This window comes from Portunus trituberculatus, chromosome 37, assembly GCF_017591435.1.
Source record: "Portunus trituberculatus isolate SZX2019 chromosome 37, ASM1759143v1, whole genome shotgun sequence".
In the NCBI taxonomy this organism is placed as follows: Eukaryota; Metazoa; Arthropoda; class Malacostraca; order Decapoda; family Portunidae; genus Portunus; species Portunus trituberculatus.
Window position 1 is genome coordinate 2,961,687 of NC_059291.1, and position 20,000 is coordinate 2,981,686.

Consider the following 20,000-nt stretch of genomic DNA (forward strand, 5'->3'; position numbering starts at 1 on the left):
TGGCAGGTGTGGACGAGAGGATTGGTGGGCTAGACTGTAAGGAGCTACAAGTGTTGAGTGACAGGTGTTGCACGCTCGCACGAACGTACACACTCACACACGCACGCAGGATAGAAATCTGATTAAAACAAAAGCAAGAAATAAATATCAAGAAGACTCAATGAAGAAGAGAGATAAGTAAGGGAAAAAGATGTGGAAAAAATGCAAATAGACAGACACAAAGACAGACGAGGAGGAGGAGGGGGGTGCACAGGTGAGAAGCAAAAGTCGTACTTACCTGAGATTCGCTGCACGTGTCCATTCTCAGTGAAGTTGACGGTGAGTCCTGGATTGATGTGCAGGAGAACCACGTACTGGCCACCCTCTTCCCAGCTCAGGCCCACCTCCTCCACGCCCATGCCGCACACCAGCCCGCCCCCTCCCAGGCCCCCAACCCCGCCCGATCCGCCCACTTCCACTGTCACGGAGCTCATAGCCTCGTCTAGTGGGGGTTGAGGGGCGCTGGGGAAGCACTGCGGGGAGGCGTGGGGGCGTGGGGAGGAGCCGCGGGATCTTGAGGACGTGGGTGATATGCTTTTGTGTTGTCTGCCTCGCCCACGCCCGCCGCCGCCGCCGCCTAAGGACACAGCCCACGAGTCATCTCTGGGGCCTTTGTGCCGTCCCCTGCCGCCGCCCCCCGAGTAGCCACTGTAGTAGCTGCCGTAGGAGTCATGGTAGCCGCCCTTGTAGCTGTGGTAGCCACACTCCGGCTGGTGGTAGTGGTGGCCCCGCCCGTGGTGGTAGTGGTGGCCCCCCGTCGTGGTGGTGTGGTGGTTGTGGTGGTGGTCGTGTGGGGAGAGGAGGGGCCGCCGTTCGTGTGGTTGCTGCTGTTGTTATTGTTGTTCGTGTTGTTGTCGTGGTTGTGGTGGTGGTGGTAACCCAGCTGGGAGTTGGAGCCCCCGCCTGACGTCGGGGAGTTGTTGTTTCGGTGGTAGTTGTAGTTGTGGCTGTTGTTGTTGTTGTTGTGGTGGTGGTAGTAGTAGTGGTGGTGGTGGTGCGGCGAGTGGTGGCGGCGGGAGTGCGGCGGGGGGCCGTGGGGCCCTGAGGGGTGCCGGCCGCCCCACGGGTAGTAGCTGTGGGAGCGGCAGTAGGGGCGGAGGTCGTCCTGGGTGAACGTGTCCCCCGTTGAGTTGACTGAGGAGGCGGGAGAGACTGGGCCTGAGGCGGACAGCGAGGAGGCCGGCGAGGGGGGAACACCCATAGGCGCTGAGTGGTGGTGGTGGTGGTGGTGATGGTATGGCAGGAGATGGAGGTGGTGCGGGTGTGGATCGACGAGGGACGTGGGGGTGAGGGTGACTGTGGGTGGGGGGGCAGGGGGCACCTCCTCTCCCTGCTCCAGCACCTTCACCATCACCTCACGCCCTACGTGTCTGCAACACAAACCATTATCAATTAACCATTGTCTCTCTGCACACTTGGAGGCTTATAAAACATCTCTCTCTCTCTCTCTCTCTCTCTCTCTCTCTCTCTAATCATCATCTCTCCCTATTATTGGCCTTCTGCGCCGCCCATCTCTCCCCACAAAATCATCGTCTTCCACACATGATAACATATAAACGCTTTCTTCCACCTGTTGCCAGACCCGAGGAGGAGGAGGAGGAGGAGGAGGAGGAAGGAAGAATGAAGAAGGAAGTGAAAGAAGGAAGGAAAGAAGAGAGTATGAAAGCAAATAAGGACTGAAGGAGGCGGTGAAGGAGGAGAAGGAAGACGGAAAAGGATAGAATAAGGATACGCCAGATTTTTGAGGATTGATGGCAGGGAGACGACGAAGAATAGGAGGAAAGAAGGAAGGAAGGAAGGAAGGAAGGAAGGAAGGAAGGAAGGATGGATAGATAGTATGAAGGGAGGGAATGAGGGAAGGAGACAATAGAGCAGTAGGGACCCTCATTGCATATTCTAATAAAGCTTGTATATAGAAAACACCTGCCTGACCAGTATGAATAGGAGGAGGAGGAGGAGGAGGAGGAGGAGGAGGAGGAGGAGGAGGAGGAGGAGGAGGAGGAGGAAAGTAAAGGAAAATATGAGAGAGAAGAACTGTCTGTGAAAAGGGAGAAAAGAAGAAGGAAGAGGTGAAAAAATGAGGAAAGAAGGAGGAGGAGGAGGAGGAAGAAGAGGAAAGTAAGGGAAAATATAAGGAGAAAGAAGAAGAATTGTCTGCGAAAAGGGAGAAAAAAAGAAGGAAAAAAAAAAAAAAATGAGGAAAGAAAGAAAAAAATGTGCAACTTTACCATGATATCACAAAATGCTGACTCACACACTACGGAACACTTACTAAAGCATAAACACACACGCACGCACACACACACACACACACACACACACACACACACACACACACACACACACACACACACACACACACACGATAACTTGAATTCATAAATATATAAGAGAACAAATAGATTCCACTTTTATTTTTTGTAATGGATGTTTATATTTATTACTGCTTTGCGAGAGAGAGAGAGAGAGAGAGAGAGAGAGAGAGAGAGAGAGAGAGAGAGAGAGAGAGAGAGAGAGAGAGAGAGAGAATTATTTTGATCTCTTGTTTTTTTTGTTTGCTTACTAATGAAGGAAAATAATTGTAGTGGATAATTTCACACCCACTCTTTCCTGCCTCTCCTTTTTTGCTACTCCTCCCTTTCCTTCTTTTAATTCTCTTTCTTCCTTCCTTCCTTCACTCCTTCCTTCCTTTCCGTCACTCCTACTCCCTTCCTTTCCTTTGCTTTCCTTCTCACTTCTTTGTTATCCTCCTGTCTTTCTTCTACGCTCTTTCCTATCTCTCTCTATCTCTCTCTCTCTCTCTCTCTCTCTTTCTACTACTCCCTTCCTTTTCCTTCCTTCCTACTTCCTTTCCTATTCCTTCAGTCTCTCTTCTACTCCCTTTTCTATCCCTTCATTCTCTTTCTCCTACTCCCTTTCCTTTTCTTCTCTCTCTTCTTCTTCCCTTCCTTTCCTTTCCCTCCCCCTTCCTTATACTCTTCCCGTCTCTTTCCCACTCCCTTTTCCATCCCTCCCTTTCCTATCCCTTCCGTCTCTCTTATTCTCTTCCTTTCCTTTCCCTCCTTTTCTCCCTTTCTACTCTTTCTATCCTCTAATTCCTTTTCTTCCTTTCCATCTCTCTTACTTCCTTCCTTTCCTTCTCGCTTCTCCTTCCCTTCCTTTCCTTTACCTCTTACTCCCTTTCTACTCTCCCATCTCTCTCTCTCTTACTCGCTTTTCTATCCCTCCCTTTCCTTCCTTCCTCTCTCCTCCTTCCCTTCCGTCTTGCCTCTCCTCTTCTACGTCTCGCCTGCAGCAGAAGACAACACTCCTCTCGTCACTAGTAGAAGTTTGCGAGGCTGTGGATTTGATGGCGCCATTAAATCTACGTAATATTTCCTACACTCCAAAGGTACGAATCAAGTTTCTCTCTCTCTCTCTCTCTCTCTCTCTCTCTCTCTCTCTCTCTCTCTCTGGAAATAAAGGCGGGGTAATATATAGAGGAAGTTGTTTCCGTGTGGATCCCAGGAGAGTGGGAAATGGAATGGAAGAGAGAGGGAGTAGAGGACAGAGGGAGGGAGTGGGAGAGCGAGAGAAAGATGGAGAGGGAGATGGGAGGATGAAGGGATAGTGGAGCGAAGGGAGGAAGAGAGGGGGTGAGAAGTGGAGATGGGATTGTGACTGACTGAGAGAGAGAGAGAGAGAGAGAGAGAGAGAGAGAGAGAGAGAGAGAGAGAGAGAGAGAGAGAGAGAGAGAGAGAGAGAGAGAGAGAATATCACGCGCTGAGTTGTGATAGTCAGCTTTACCCTCCTGATGATGACAGCTCGAGCTCATGTGACCCGGTGTATGGATTAGTCAGAGTACCTTCACCAGCACCATGCCTCGTCTTGCTCACGAAGGAGAGAAGGAGACAAGCTATCTGCTCCTCAGCGAAACACTTCCCCTTGACGACTGATGAGGCCCGTGTTCTGAAACGCTTTGTTTTCTCACCATCACCGCTCTCCAAAGGCTCCAGTTAAAGATACTCGTGATTCCAAGGGTGTTTTTATGGTTCTGGTGATAGATTGACAAGATATCTGGTTTATTAAAAGGAGAAACTGTCTTGGAAACCCGGCTAGCTGTCTCTGTGGCCTTGGAAAAGTGTCGTAGTGAGAGGGAAAGGCGTTTCTGAATACTGGTGTGAGTACGGCAACTTCTAAATGTTCTAATATTCTAGACGTAAAAAAAAACAACAATAAAAATAAGTAAATAAATAAAAAATCCACTTGGAGTTACACGAGGTTTTCAAAGATGTTTTTTTTAGGGTTCTAGTGACAGATTAACGAGATATCTGCAATGTTGACTCAGGAAACACTCTTAAGAACGCGGTTGATGAGGAACGTGAGTTAAAACAGGGGCAGTGACAGCTGGGAAAATACTAAAGAAACGGTGTGTGTGTGTGTGTGTGTGTGTGTGTGTGTGTGTGTGTGTGTGTGTGTGTGTGTGTGTGTGTGTGTGTGTGTGTGATACATTCGTTTTTGGGGTGAGAGAGGAAGCGATAGAAAGATGGGAGGGAAAGGTACGGGAGGAGAGGGTAGAGAAGAGAGAGAGGTGACGAATGATGTACAGGGACAGGAAGGGAGGGAGGGAGGGAGGGAGGGAGACATTGACAAGCGATAAGAGATAGGAAGTAAGTAGGGAGGGAGGAGGGAGGGGAGAGGGGAGAGGATTGGCAGGAAGAGGGAGTAGATAAGATGAAGGAGTGGGGGAGAGAAAGTGAAGGTTAAGGCTTCAGGAAGGAACATTGAACTTGGCATTGAAAAACAGAGAGAGAGAGAGAGAGAGAGAGAGAGAGAGAGAGAGAGAGAGAGAGAGAGACACACACACACACACACACACACACACACACACACACACACACACACACACACGGTACAAAACTATCCACGGAAGCCCCGCCACTGTTTCGAGGCTTCGACTCTGAATGGGGACTAGAACAACACAGTGAGGAGAACGAACGAGCCATTTCCACCTTCCTCCTCCTCCTCCTCCTCCTCCTCCTCCTCGTACTGAAGTCTCCTGGGAGTCTAAACCAAGATGAAAGCAGCGCCGAGAAGAGAAGACTGTCAGAAAGTAAGATACCCAGTGGTGTCCCCCTTCACAGAGACGATATTACATTACCTTTACTATTAGAATTCTGAGCCAAAAGAGAGGTGGAAAGTAATTACGTACACCAGTCACCATCATTACAGCCACACTCGTAGGTCCGTCACTATAGTTCGCTGTGTGAGGGACGGGCGGCTCTCTTCACTGTATTTCGCATGCTACAAGAAAAGCGGGGAATTTTTCGAACTCGTCTCGTAAAGTATTGAGTCTCATTGTGTAGGAGGAACGGCGGGTAGTGGCGGCGGCAGTTGTGGTGGTGGTGGTGGTGATGATGAAGTTACTGGTGTTGTTGTATGTAGGTGTTGGTGGTGGTGGTGGTGGTTATGATAGTGTTAGTGTTGTTATTATTGTTGTTTTCGTTGTACCTATGTAGTGCTAGTGTTGGTGGTGATGGTGATACTATTGATGTTGGTGTTGTAGTTGTTGCAGTACAGTGGTGGTGATGCTTGTTTTGTTGTTATCGTTGTATGTAGTGTTATAGTGTTGGGGGTGATGGTGATATTATTGCTGCTGCTGTTGTTGTTGTTGTAGTTGCTGTAGTAGAGTGGTGGTGAGGGTTGTTGTTGTTGCTATAGCTGTAGGAGGTGGATACTATTGGTGTAGTAGCTGTTGTTGTCGTTGCTAGTGATGATGATGATGAAAGTGTAGCTGCGATGCATGATGATGGTCGCGACGTATACCACTTCCTGAATCACCTGCAGCTCTCTTTCCACCTGTTCTTGGCGGGAGGTGAAGCAGGTGAAGCAGATGAGGCAGGTAAGGCAAATGATGCAGGTGGCGCCCCGCTCACACCTGCTATTGCTGACAAGGTGCATTCGATCCCTTCCTGCTCCGAGAACCATAACGGAAGATGCACGCAATGTGTCCATTCCTGCGCCTACTGCCTGGGTTGCCGGGGAATGGGGGTGAGGAGGTGTTTGCAGTGCTAGGTACTTGTAAGGTTCTAGGTGCTGAATGGGGAGGATTAATGCTTAACCCCCTGAGTACCATGACGTGTTTCCATATTCATTCTGCTTACTATTTGATGATTTTATACAGCTTCAGAAACTTATGTTGGGGATTAAAATGGTAAAGACTGTGGCCATTAATCTTCTGACCTCCATAGACCGTTGCTAATGTCAGTAAAATGGTCTAATTGTACACAAATCTCAAGGTAAAAATGTGTCCTTGTATTGAAGGGATGAAGACTTTTCTATACGCTGGCTTTAGACTCGGCAGGAATTGAGAATCGTGTGTGTTATGGGGTAGGAGGATACTTGAAAATCTTTGGTGCTGGTCGTGGACTGAGAAGGATTAACACTTTAGAATCTTATGTCACGTGTTGAATAGTGGTTGAGAATCTCCTGTGCTTGCTTCTCCGTTCGTTTTCAGTCTCTCTCTCTCTCTCTCTCTCTCTCTCTCTCTCTCTCTCTCTCTCTCTCTCTCTCTCTCTCTCCGTATTAATTCTACGTTGTGTTCCTTCCTCCTTTCTGTGGTTTGTTTTGTGTTTATTTTATGAGGTCCTGCTTATCTGGCTGGGTAAAACTTGTTAGACCAGAGTAATGCTATTTGACTCTTTTTGTGATGTTTCCTTTGCTTTCTCTTCACTTTGCTGTGCCTTGTTTCTTATACATTACCAGTTTTGGAATGTTTCACCCACTTAGATAAAACTGACTGGAACGAGAGTATTGTTTATGAATCTTTTATTTATATTATCTAAAATCTGTCAATTTTACATTAACCTATTCAGTGCCATGACGCGTTTTCATATTCATTCTAGTTATTATATTTGGCGATCTTATACAGTTTCAGAAACTTATGTGAGGGATTAAAATAGTGAAGACTCTGGCCATTAATCTTCCGATCTCCATACATCTTGCCTAATATCAACAAAATCATCTAATCGTATCCAGAACTCAAGGTTAAATTTGCATGCAAGTACTGAAGAGGTTAACTGTATAAAACTCTACTTTACTCCACTGATATTTCATTATTACAGTTAACTTCCTTCTGTATCAAATTGAGTCATTTTTTTTCCTTCCTGTGCTGAACTGAACATGTTAGCTCAGAATAGCACACGATGAGTTTACATGTTGCTGTTGACCTCCTCTGCAGCTTGTCCCCGGATTAATACTATGCGATACACGTTTCCCCGCCTGCCAACACCTGGAGGGCCAACGGTTCATTGACAATGGTATTAAATGCAGAGATGTTTGGTCGGGTATATGTGGTACAAGTAATTTAGTACACACGCATACGTACATACATATTAACAAGGAACGTGTGTGTGTATGTGTGTGTGTGTGTGTGTGTGTGTGTGTGTGTGTGTGTGTGTGTGTGTGTGTGTGTGTGTGTGTGTGTGTGTGTGTGTACACATTTCCATTACTAACAGGTGGAATAATGTCGTAACTATGTACACATTGTGTGTGTGTGTGTGTGTGTGTGTGTGTGTGTGTGTGTGTGTGTGTGTGTGTGTGTGTGTGTGTGTGTGTGTGTGTGTGTGTGTGTGCATAATATTCTCCAACGCCTTCAAACTTCTCTCACTCCACATCCTTCCTTTCCTTTCCCTTCATTCCTCGTTATTCTGACCTCACAAACGAACGATGCAGAAAAAAATGAAGGGAAAGGAAAAAGACAGAGAGGAGAGGAGAGGAGAGAGACAGAGAGGGAGGGAGAGGAGGGTAAATTGAGAGGGAGAGATGAGGTACCCGCATGATAGTGATGGTGGTTGGAGGGACGGGGAGGAAGAGGAGGAAGAGGGAGAAAGAGGAGGGGAGAGCATATCAAAACTAGTGGATAGGATGGGGATGAGGGGAAAGGAATGAGGGATGAAAGGCTGCGGGGGAGAGGGGAAATAGCCGGTTCATGTGATTGGGTGGAGATGAGAGGGTGAGGGTGATGAGAGGGGAGAGTGAAAGAGGGTGGGAGAGTGAGCCAGGAAGGGTGATGATGATGAAACTGAGGTGATTGGGTTGGGTGATGAAGGGGAGGGTTAGGGAGGGAAGGGGAAGGGAGGGGAGAGAAGGATGGGTGGCTTTAAAGAGGGGTTGGCTTTAGGAGGTAAGAGAGAGAGAGAGAGAGAGAGAGAGAGAGAGAGAGAGAGAGAGAGAGAGAGAGAGAGAGAGATTAGAGATGAGAAGTGTAGAAGCAAATAACATTTATATAACCAATAAATTATGCTCACGTCAACAGGTTTCGGCCTTACGTCTCTCTCTCTCTCTCTCTCTCTCTCTCTCTCTCTTTCGAGTTGCCAGTAGGTAACAGGTATAAGCCTAACGTGTCACCTTGATAATGAAAACAGATAAGCTGTGTATAGATACATTGGTGGCGGTATCTTAGTAGCACATGTATATAGGTGGTGGTGGTGTGGTGGTGGATGTAGTAGTAATAGTAGTAGTTGTAGTTGTTGATGTGTGTGTGTGTGTGTGTGTGTGTGTGTGTGTGTGTGTGTGTGTGTGTGTGTGTGTGTGTGTGTGTGTGTGTGTGTGTGTGTGTGTGTGAAAGGCCGATGTTACTGAATTTTCCCAGAACTATTAGTGAGATTAATCAAGTTTGTTCTTTGTCTCCCTCCTTCTACATCTCCCTTTTCCTCTCCCCCCTCCCCACTCTCTATCTATGCTGGCGCCATAACTGTACCTATAAATAAAGTCCAAATGCAGTTAATCAATAGCATCTGCAATGGCAAAATTACGAGCATAATCACACCAGGCTGATGAGGGGCAGCGCTTTGCTCATCTCCACTCCCCGTCACCTCATCGGGTCTCGCCCTTTCAAGAGTGTTTGCACAACCCGAGGTGAGAATTAAGCTTTATCACACGCCGGGCTATAAATAGAGGGGTAGGTACACGTGGCCAATGATTACTTGTATGATGAATTGATAGGAGTGTGACGTAAGAGTCCTCGTGGTCATATTTTCAGAAAGTGTTCATGGGAGATAGGAAATGTAGGAGTAGAATTTGGATGTTATAGTAAAGGGTGTATATAAAGATGGTTTATAATTGTAGGCGGGCAGTGATTCCTTGTGGTGAGCTGATAGGAGTGATTTGTGTGTTCTTAGTTTTGTATTTCGTGTTTAAGTTTGAGTGATGACTAAAAATGTACAGATATCTTTTTGATTATTATTTTTATTTTCTTACTTTATCCATTTACTCTTTTCTGGTGCAAATCTTTAGGTTAACAAGGTGCAAGGCGATATGAGTGAGGTGTGTCCTTGTGGTCAGGTGTTCTGCCTTGAAATATTTCCTCCAATGAAAATGAGCTCTGAAAATATGCAAGGTGTAACAGTGGAATTTGCTTTTTTTGTTTCTCTCTCTTTTTATACAAGTCAGCAATACAATTCTGTACATCAGTAGAAAACTATATAAACAGGATGTCTGTTTTGAATATTGAAATAGTGGATTAAAGGGCAGAGGTCATGGTGTTTCAAAAGTGTATGTTCAGTGTTCCAGTAATGCTGTGATTCAATCTTGATCTCGCGTGTCGAGCCTGAGTCTGTCTTTGAAGTGGCGGAGTGCGCTGCTTGGATTTTAGCACTTCAATGACAGGGTGAAGTACAAAGCTCTGGATTACTATGTCTTGAGGCAACAGCATGCCTTGATAGCAGTATCGCTTATGCTGAGCGGTATATCTTTTCTTTTATGGCGCTCCAATAAGGATGATTTGCAAGCGTTAAGATAAACGAGAAACCGGTCTGTTTTCAGATATGACGAGGACAACTTCAGCCTTCCAATAAAGCGGTAATCCTCCACGCCTTAGGGTAGGTCATCTGTGGCCTTGACACACTAAGTGGCTGCATTATCTTTTAAGAGTTGATGGACAGCCGATAACATTTTCACTTAGTGAACTTCTTTAAGCTAAATTTGATCAAAGCGACCACGAAGCCACACAACAATGTAAAACTTCCATCAGCATCCACACACACACACTACCGTAATATGACAAAGCGAAGAGCAGCCAATAGATAACAGACAATCAATGAAACCATTGTAGGCTTACATACGAGCAGGTCTCTGGTGTCTGCTTTTCTCATGCAGGTATTTATGCTAGTTCATGTACAGAGGAGCTCTCCTCACCATCCAGAAACTGGTGACGCTGGCTTCACGTGAGCGGTCACTGTTGCTGTGGCAGCGAGTGCTCACACGATCAATCCCGCACCACTACCACCGCCTCAAAACATTTACTTTTTTGTCCTAATTAATGCGGCGCGGTTCCTCAACGTACACAGGCAGAATTTGACTTGCAAAAGTGGAATTTGTTGCATTACAAATGTATTCAGTGATATAAAATTCTTTTATCCGTTTTACAACACTAAGATGACACTCAGCCGTTGAAACGTATCATGAAATCTTATTGAATGTAAAATTTCACTCACTGTCATTCCTCTGCCTGATGTGATGCAATATATCTTGCAATACACACCGACCAATGGATTCCGGGAAGGGCGGCTGTGGTAAGCTGAATGGACGTGTGTAGATAGGCTTATGTAAGTGGCCAGGTAGCGGTGCACATGGTATTTTTAGTCGAGCGGTGAGAGTGTTGTGTTTGTGGGAAACATTGTGGCCGCGCGTTCGATTTCATAAATGTATTATTTGAACAAGTGATCTCTTGATCTCCTCTTATGATCAGTTTGTCACGGTTCTCCCAGGCATGAGAGTTCCAGCTTATCCATACACAGTGATCGATGCTGCTCTCCATTATTCAACCCCTGAACATCCATTGCTTCTCCACAAGCCTGACAACATAGTGCGGTGTAAGTTTACAGTTTAATTTCGAGACACCACTGACGGCAAATTCAATGATCAAACAATGAAAATACTCCATCGCTTTTATATTGTTGACTGGAATGAACCAATAAGCGCCATTATGTCATTAGCAGCCAAAATACTCAAACAGTCCAGCAAAAAGTGAATGAATGCCTCCCTCTGCTTCTGCTTCTCCTGCCGCTGCTGGTTCAGGTGTTGTGTGTACTTGCATGTTGATGGGACTCTCGTAGGGCGCACATTCTCCTCTCTCAAATGTCGCTTCCACTCTGTTCTCTCCTTTGCATAAAATTTTTCTCGCCTCGCCATGTGTACCAACAATGCCCTTTCTCAAATGGTACACCGCCTCGCCTCCCATGCTGCCCCTGAAAGTTGCTATCACATGCTGCACGTATGTCTAATGTCACCAATGAATACACTCCCGCACACAACGAGGCGCAGTGACAAAAGTTGACAAAAGAGAAGACAAAAGAAAAAAAAAAAAAAAAAAGAAAAGATAGGAGTAAAAGTAATGGAAAAAAATAAAAACTAGATGACACACATATAATTATTTTTCTAAAGAGGAAAAATTAAAGCATAGAAAAAACACATAACTTCACCTTTATAGTCACGAGGCGACGCAAATTTTTCCCCAAGAGATAATTGAGTCGTTGAATCGATTTAATAGCGTGTGATTTAACGACTAAACTGCTTCCTGTATAGACAAAACCACAAAACAAGCCATCATTGTCTTCCTGAGTGTCATCTGATGTCTTGTGGGGAGATTGATTGGCTGACTGGCTGCTTGGTTGCTTATTTGCTTACTTGTTACTTTGATTGACATTAAGAGCCATTACAGCGACGGTTATTTCGATGCGGTTCTGGTAAACATACTCATTAGAAAGACGCATAAAGAAAGATAGGAAGGGAGAAGGAAGTAAAGAGGCAAAATAAGCAAATACACAAACTTGAAACTAAAAACTTGTAGTTCATATTCCTTTCAAACATCTTATCCACGTGATCTACCGATAAACTTGCATTCTCTACTAGTCTATCCACTCCATTTCACAGATTTATATAAAGTCGTAGGTACTTTCTCTCTCTCTCTCTCTCTCTCTCTCTCTCTCTCTCTCTCTCTCTGCCTGTCTGTCTGTCTGTCTGTCTGTTTCTCTCTCTCTGTCCGTCTGTCTGTATGTATGTCTGTCTTTATGTCTGTCTGTCTGTCTGTCTGTCTGTCTGTCTGTCTGTCTGTCTCTCTCTCTCTCTCTCTCTCTCTCTCTCTCTCTCTCTCTCTCTCTTTCAGGAAATACTGCTGCACTGCCTCGATAACTTTGGCAAGTCGGACAGGTGTGTAGTAAGAACACCCGCCCTTGTTGGAAAGTTGTGTTCCTGTCATCCGGAACTCTACGTGCCTGAAGAAGGAGGCAGCAAAGACCGACGGTATGGAATTGTATACGTTTCAAGCACGAAGAAAGTCGACAGTTTACCATTTAGCACTGAAATCGTTATCGTTATATTGAAATACATAGCTCGGAGCTTTGCAAGGGAGGACGTAACGTTGCATATCGCAAGTGTGTGAGACTGTTTGTAAAGAAAGGGGAGAAAATAACATAAGTGAAGTTGCAAGAAGCCAGCATGCCTACACGTGCCACTTTGCATAAAACATACCTGCCTATAACCACTCTACTAAATCAACTTTTTTTAAACTTTCTATTGACTCAAGACTCATAACGTGATTACTAAACCTATTCCTATTATCTAACACCCTTTGTACACTACGTAATCTCCCTTAACCAATTCAGTACCATGACGCGTTTCCACACTCATTCTGCTTATTATATGATGACTTTATACAGCTTCAGAAACTCACGTTGGGGGATTAAAGTAGTGAAGACTCTGAACATTAATCATCTGACCCCCACAGACCCTTCCTGATGTCAAGAAAGTGGCCTAATCATACAAAATCTCAAGGTAAAAATGTGTCCCAGTACTGAAGGCGTTAAGTACACTTGATCCTAAGAAGAGAGGAAACATAACACGGAATTAATCTCCATCCTTATTCTATTGACACGCACATGATTCCTAGCAGCAGAATGAATGAGAAAAAAACAACAACAAGTAACAGGAATAGCAACACGACGAAGGGCCGTCGTGGTACAGTGGAACCATGCGTACTTTGGGGTCCGAGGGGTCTCCAAGCGCACGGGTTCGAATCCTGTCCACTGTCCGAGTGTAGGTTGGGCTTCCACACTGGGGGCAACGGTTACCTAGCGGGTGGGCTTTGAGATAGGAGTTACCCCAAAAAGTATCTCCACATGGTATAAATAAAAAGGGAATACCAGTGAATGTTTTGCATGGAAGATAGCAGCACGATTAGCCGGCTAGACTCGGACCATTACGGGGCAAAACACTCCAGGAGAGGGCAGATGTTGGGGGAAGAAAAGGGAAAGGGAAGGGGAAAATAGGAAGACTGCACTGATTTTCTTGGGACTGTATTCTCTTGCCTTTGGTGGTTCAGTGGCAACAAGATAACAGTGTACGGTGCCATGACATCCATAGGGAACAGTGTACGGTCTCCTTGCGTTCCATCCATTGAGAAAACAGTGTATCTTTCCTTGCCATGCATTCATCAGTCCATCGAGAGAACAGTGTATCCCTCCCTGCCAACCACCCATTAAATGTACCCTCCCCTGCCATCCGTTCATCAAGATAACAGATAGTGTATACCTTCCTCTGCCATCCATCCATCAAGATAACAGTGTATTCTTCCCAGCCAACCACCTATCAAGTGTACCCTCCCCTGCCATCCAAGAGAACAGTGTACCCTCCCCTGCCATCCATCCATTAAGAGAGCAGTGTACCGTCCTCTACCGTCCATCCAATCATTAAGAGAGTAGTGTACCGTCCTCTACTGTCCATCCAATCATTAAGAGAGCAGTGTACCGTCCACTACCGTCCATCCAATTATTAAGAGAGCAGTGTACCATCCTCTACCGTCCATCCATCCATTAAGAGAGCAGTGTACCGTCCTCTACCGTCCATTCATCCATCCATCCATCTAGAGAGAACAGCGCGCCCTTCCCTGTCATTCAAACTACAATATTTCTCTATTTCCACACACAACTATGAGTATTTTATTCATATATCCAATGCACATATAAAAATGATTAAAATACCGGAAAATCCATACGTGCCTCGCAATCCCCATCCACGAGAGGGACAGGAGAGTTATTAGGTTGAGCGACGTGTAATAATAACTCAATATTCTTTTATTTTTATGTCTGCAATAATCGCCGTCTTAAATTTGTCTCGACATTTATGAATCAGCGCCTCTCTGCCTCGCCTCTGTTGCTTGATCCTTCCGACACCACGGCTCGTTCTGTTCCCTCCTGTTTGCTCCATGTCCAGTATCGATCCAGACCTCCATGGGTGTTATGGCTATGCACACAGTGATATCACTTGCTCTTGTGCCATGGCCTTCAATATGCTACACTTATCATCACGTTGCAAAGACCCAAAGTTTGCTCTCTCTCCTCCCTACATGGTATATATCTTTGTCATACTTGTTAATTGCTTCTGTGAAATATTATGTACGTAAAACTGTTCGACTGTATGCCAGAAATACGCTACACACACATTTTTCTTTAATTTCAACGATCACCGCCAGATTTAAGAGTCATCTTTAATTACAGAATATATCTAAAATCGGTCTGGATACGTTACCTTCATTGACCTCGATGATAAACACAGCATTCTAAAATATTTCTTATCCTGTAATCCTTTACACTATTTTGCTCAGTGCTTGTCTCCAGTGCGCTCTTCCAATCATAATTCTATTTCAGTATTCCGTCATTTCACCTCAGAGGCGCTTTGGATCCATCGACGCAGGGTTGCTTTTGATTACTGAGAGGAGGATTTGAAGACCACAGCGGTCGTCGTTTTAGAGACCCATCTGTCTGTGCCACGAGCATGACGGAGGCGATCGTCTCTGTCACAGTGATAAACATTCCAAAGATTTTCTCTAATCCTGAAACCTAAGAGCTTTGGTCTAGTTCAGGTTATCCTCACGCTGTTTGGAAATGCCCCCAAGACCGTGTGGGTAGAGTCATTCGTCTGCTGCTGAACATAATTATTATTGTTTTGCTGAAATCATAACAAGCTTGTTCTGTGATATTAAAAAATCCCACTTAACGGATGTGCTACTATCTCACCACCACCTCTCCAATTGTGACGTCTGTTATCAAATCCAACATAATTTATATACATTTTTCCTTCTGTTTTTATCAAATGAATAGCGTTATTTTCTTTTCTCCTCGAGTCCTGCTGAACGGTCGCACACTCCTTCCGGTCTTGTCTTGCTCATCGTGTCATTATGAGAGGAGAACAAATTAAGCCATCAAATTTAACACTTGTCAGACAGGCGTGCAATAAATGGGATTTGATAGAAGTATTGAAGTGGCATAAAGGATACAAGGGTGATGTATGCAAAATCCTCTGTATTAATAATCAGGATACTATGAAAAGTGACTCGATCAAGTTTCATAAAATTAGTTTTAAGAGACAGAAGAAATTGGTTCTCTAATGGAGCGGTAGAAGACATGGCCAGAATAGTGATTAGGCAATTCAAGTAAAAAAAAAAAAAAAAAAAAAAATGCTTACACAAATTTATGGATTGTAGTGATGGATGAATATAAGTGAGTTATGTTTCACACAGACACTGCCACATGTAATTCTGCTGTCTTCACGTCTTATGTTCTAATATCTTTTATTAAAAGTCTTTCATAAAAAAAAAATTGTTCTGTGTTCCTTCCTGCCTTGATCCTTGTAAGGCTTAAAAATTCAAACGATTTCCTTTCTCGCGTCCTCAAAAACTACGTTCTTTCCTCCCTACTGATGCAAAAGCCTCGCTCAGATGTGCAGGATCAAAGTCGTGCGAGTGGAGGAGGAGGGGAAGGCAGAGGACGAATATGTTGGTACAGCAGAAAATTGGTTTTTATGACAGACGGTGGTGTGGGCAGTATTTTTAAGGTTTTGCTATGAATCCTTACTTTCCTGTGCCAGTCTCTATTAATCAGAGATCGCGTGGGAGGAGAGCAGCTGCAACAGGTGCGGCAGATAATGTGAGGCGAACACAAGCTTGGTGAAAAAAAAGAGGAAAAAAAAAAGAAAAAAAAACCTTGCATGACTTCATTTGACTTCATGAGCCTAGTTTACAGATATGCAAGTGAATCATGTGACGGTGATATCGTGAGGAACCAACAGAGCAAAGGGACAGGTAGATTGCCGTTGTCTTGTGATAAAACAAAGAAAAAAAGTAAAAAGAAAAAAGTTTCCTATAATAAATGATATGTGTAAAAGACAGTCGCCGATTGTAGACTCGTATATGCCGCATAGAAAAACAGAGCATAAGTCCTTGTTTTCCTAAGTTCGGATAGGATAATAGAGGGTGTAGATTTGCTAACACACAGAAGTTAACACAAGCATGTACTGATACTCATAATGGTAAATAAGGACATGTGCTGACACTCCTATATGCTGAGGTAGGGATGCACTGGCTGTCATTTAGGCTGATATAGGCATAAACACATACTTGCGAAGGCTGGAATAGGCATACTATATACTGGTGATATGAGCATGTACTGATATTTAACATGGGTGATAAAGGTACAAACTGGTAAACTTAAAGGGTGATATAGCCAAGAAATGATACTTATCAGGGGTAATATACTGCAGGGATGCTAAAACTTATATGTTAGGCTGATATAGACATACACGATACTTAACAAGAGTGATATAGGCTTGTATTGACACTTAAAAGGGTGATACAGGCATATAGTGATATTCAAAGAGGGATTAGGCATGATGTTCCTAAAGACTGATATAAGAAAGTGCTGCTATGTATTTAATCTGCTGCAGAAGTACAATGGCACTCAGGCTGGTGGACAAGGCGAGGGTACAATGATGCATGCAACACACAGCAGAGGTGACGACACCGCGCCATAACCCAAGCAGATTTGGCAAGAGCACAACACTGAGGCGGAGGAATAACACGCCGAGCATTGCCTAAGAGCGTGCCGGTGATGGGACGCTATGTTGGTCCTTCGCGCACACCTGACGTCCACCCATACGTGTCATGCAGTCCTCCCACCCTGCCAGGTGTGTGACTGCCCGCCACCTCATTGTCACTGTCATCAGGCTGCCACGTGTTAAGTGGTGGTGATGATAATGATACTACTACTACTACTACTACTACTACTACTACTACTACTACTACTGCTGCTACTACATACTAATACTACTACTATTATTACTATAACTAGTATTACAACAACAACAACAACAACAACAACAACAACAACTACTACTACTACTACAACATTCTAATACTACTACTATTATTACTATAACTAGTATTACAACAACAACAACAACAACAACAACAACAATTACTACTACTACTACTACTACTACTACTATATAGCTGACAAACCATGTCGTTAGTACATATATTTTTTTACCACAACACTATTACGAAATATGGATCTATAATTGGCAAAGAAATAAATCCAATACAGTAAATTATTCAAGTTTTGTCTGCGTCTTCCTTCGAACTGTTGCTTAACTGTGTGTGTGTTTACCGAGGAGCGAGACGACCTTTAGGGCTGTCACGTGTAAGCCTCTTGTTATGCGTCAAGGTTAGGCGAGGTGTGTCTTGAGGTATGAGTGTATCTAGTGATGAAATCTAAGAAGCTGAGCGGTGTTTGCGTGCCGGGTCAGGTGTTATCGGTGGTGTTGTGGACCTTGCTTATCCACCATCGTCCTTCAGGCACTCCGCTAGGCCTCAGGAGGGTTCATCACTCATATTAATAAGTCCGAAATAAGAGTTAAATTACACACAAAATATGAAGCGTCCCGCAAAACTAGCAAAATCTGTGGTCTCATTTAAACTTTATGCTTTATTTGCTTCGAACTTAATGGTAATTCACGTTTGATTGTCTTCGGGTTAAACAAATATCACCCGCACGGACGCAGAGTTACAGTTTTATTTTTTCATTAATACGCTGATATGTTTTTTTTCTTTCTTTTTTTGTCCAATTAACAAGTGAACTTCATTAGCGTTCTGGGAGTGTGTAGCAACAAAGCTGTGCAATAAGCAGTGTGTGTGTGTGTGTGTGTGTGTGTGTGTGTGTGTGTGTGTGTGTGTGTGTGTGTGTGTGTGTGTGTGTGTGTGTGTGTGTGTGTGTGCGTGCGCGCGTGGATGGGTCGATCGGAATGTCTTTATTGCATGGCTTTTACTTCATTGATCTTTTAGACATGTTACAGAGAAAGAATATTTTGTGATGTGATGTGATGTGGTGTGCGTGCGTGCGTATGTGTGTGTGTGTGTGTGTGTGTGTGTGTGTGTGTGTGTGTGTGTGTGTGTGTGTGTGTGTGTGTGTGTGTGTGTGTGTGTGTGTGTGTGTGTGTGTGCGCGTGTGTGACTATACGACTGACTCACTCCATCACTCATTCACTAACCGAAAGGCTGACCAACCTATCAACCGACCGAGTGACTTCCTGCCGTCTGCCTGTCTGTCTGTCTGCCTGCCTGACTCACTGACTAGCCGACTGACCGACCAACCGAGTGACTAACCGACTAACAGACTGACCTATTGACACATTGCTTGAATGACCTACTGACTGACTGACTGACTGACTGAATGAATGAGTGATCTTCGTAACAATATCAAGACAACCAAGCCATCAGTTTATTATTTTCTCCCGTCTAGCATTTGTTAACTTTATATTTGACGAAGATCGTCCAGACATATATTCAAGGCCAAGAATCAAGTGGCACAGTGCCTTTATGTAGTTGCCTCGTGACAGAGCACAGAGTTGAGACGCAAGCAGGCGCCACATAAAGAGCTATATTAAAAAAAAAACGCTTTGCTCTCTCTCATGACGACTATTTCCAAAGGCTCTAGTTGAAGATACTCATGTTTTTTAAGGATACTTTTATGGTTCTGGTGATGGATTAGCAATATTTTAGTAGATCATAAAATTTCTTGAAAACCCTGCTAGTTGTCTATGGGGACTTGAAAAATTGTCGTGGTGAGAGAGCAAGGCGTTTCTGAATATGGCCGTAAGTCACATCCCACGGCACTTCATGATTTCTTTAATGGGGATCACCTAGACCCCGCCATTTGCTGCTCCATGGAAGTGACTTACCCCTAACCGTTCCTTAAATGAAGTGTTATTGAAGGTAAGCCCAGGTAAGTGCTGCACTCAGCCTTATATTTCAGGCCACGAGTCCCTCAGTCATCTCGAACACAAGAGACGAGATGGAGACCAAGATGAGAGCCGCGGCGAAACGCAGTCTGGCATACATTCTCCAGCTGTTCCTTTCACTTTAAGTAATAACCTCACAAAATTGCGGGACATAGTTACGGCGTGGAAGGATCAACTTTTCATAACGTGGTATTATTATTTCGCTCCCTGGAAATGCAGTGAGGTCTGCTCCTCCCGCCCCGCCAGGAAGGTCTTGGCTGCCTCACTGCATGGGTTGGCTGGCTCACTGCTCGTTAATGTTCCTCGATTCCCTGGATGGCGCCGAATGATTGGAGGTGATGAGAGAGAGAGAGAGAGAGAGAGAGAGAGAGAGAGAGAGAGAGAGAGAGAGAGAGAGAGAGAGAGAGAGAGAGAGAGAGAGAGAGAGATTCTACGTCTACTTCTTCTAACCTTGGCTACGTGTTTCTTAGAAAGGTATTCGAAAAAAAAAAAAAATCTTTAAGCCGCTTTACGTGTGTGTGTGTGTGTGTGTGTGTGTGTGTGTGTGTGTGTGTGTGTGTGTGTGTGTGTGTGTGTGTGTGTGTGTGTGTGTGTGTGTGTGTGTGTGTGTGTGTGTGTGTGTGTGTGTGTGTGAGGATATGTGTACGTGCGGTGACTTTAGTTAACCAAGTAAGAAACAAAAAGACCAACGCCTTACCCAAAGCACTGTACCCACACGCTACACTGCGCAACCCACGTGTCCCCATGACGGCTGGGTGAGTGACCGATTTTCTGGGGAGAAGTTTCGAGTCGCAAACACACACACACACACACACACACACACACACACACACACACACACACACACACAC

The 20,000-nt window shown here is 44.7% G+C and overlaps 1 protein-coding gene across 1 annotated transcript in view; it reads right to left on the minus strand.

Annotated features, from left to right (window-relative positions):
• Positions 1 to 616: 616 nt before the first annotated feature.
• LOC123513906 (histidine-rich glycoprotein-like) overlaps positions 617 to 20,000 on the minus strand; it is a 21,875-nt gene continuing 2,491 nt past the window's right edge. The window contains exon 2 of the mRNA XM_045271386.1: positions 617 to 1,409. Within this exon, the coding sequence (XP_045127321.1) occupies positions 617 to 1,390 (774 nt within the window). The 5' untranslated portion in view covers positions 1,391 to 1,409. The remainder of the gene's footprint in view (positions 1,410 to 20,000) is intronic.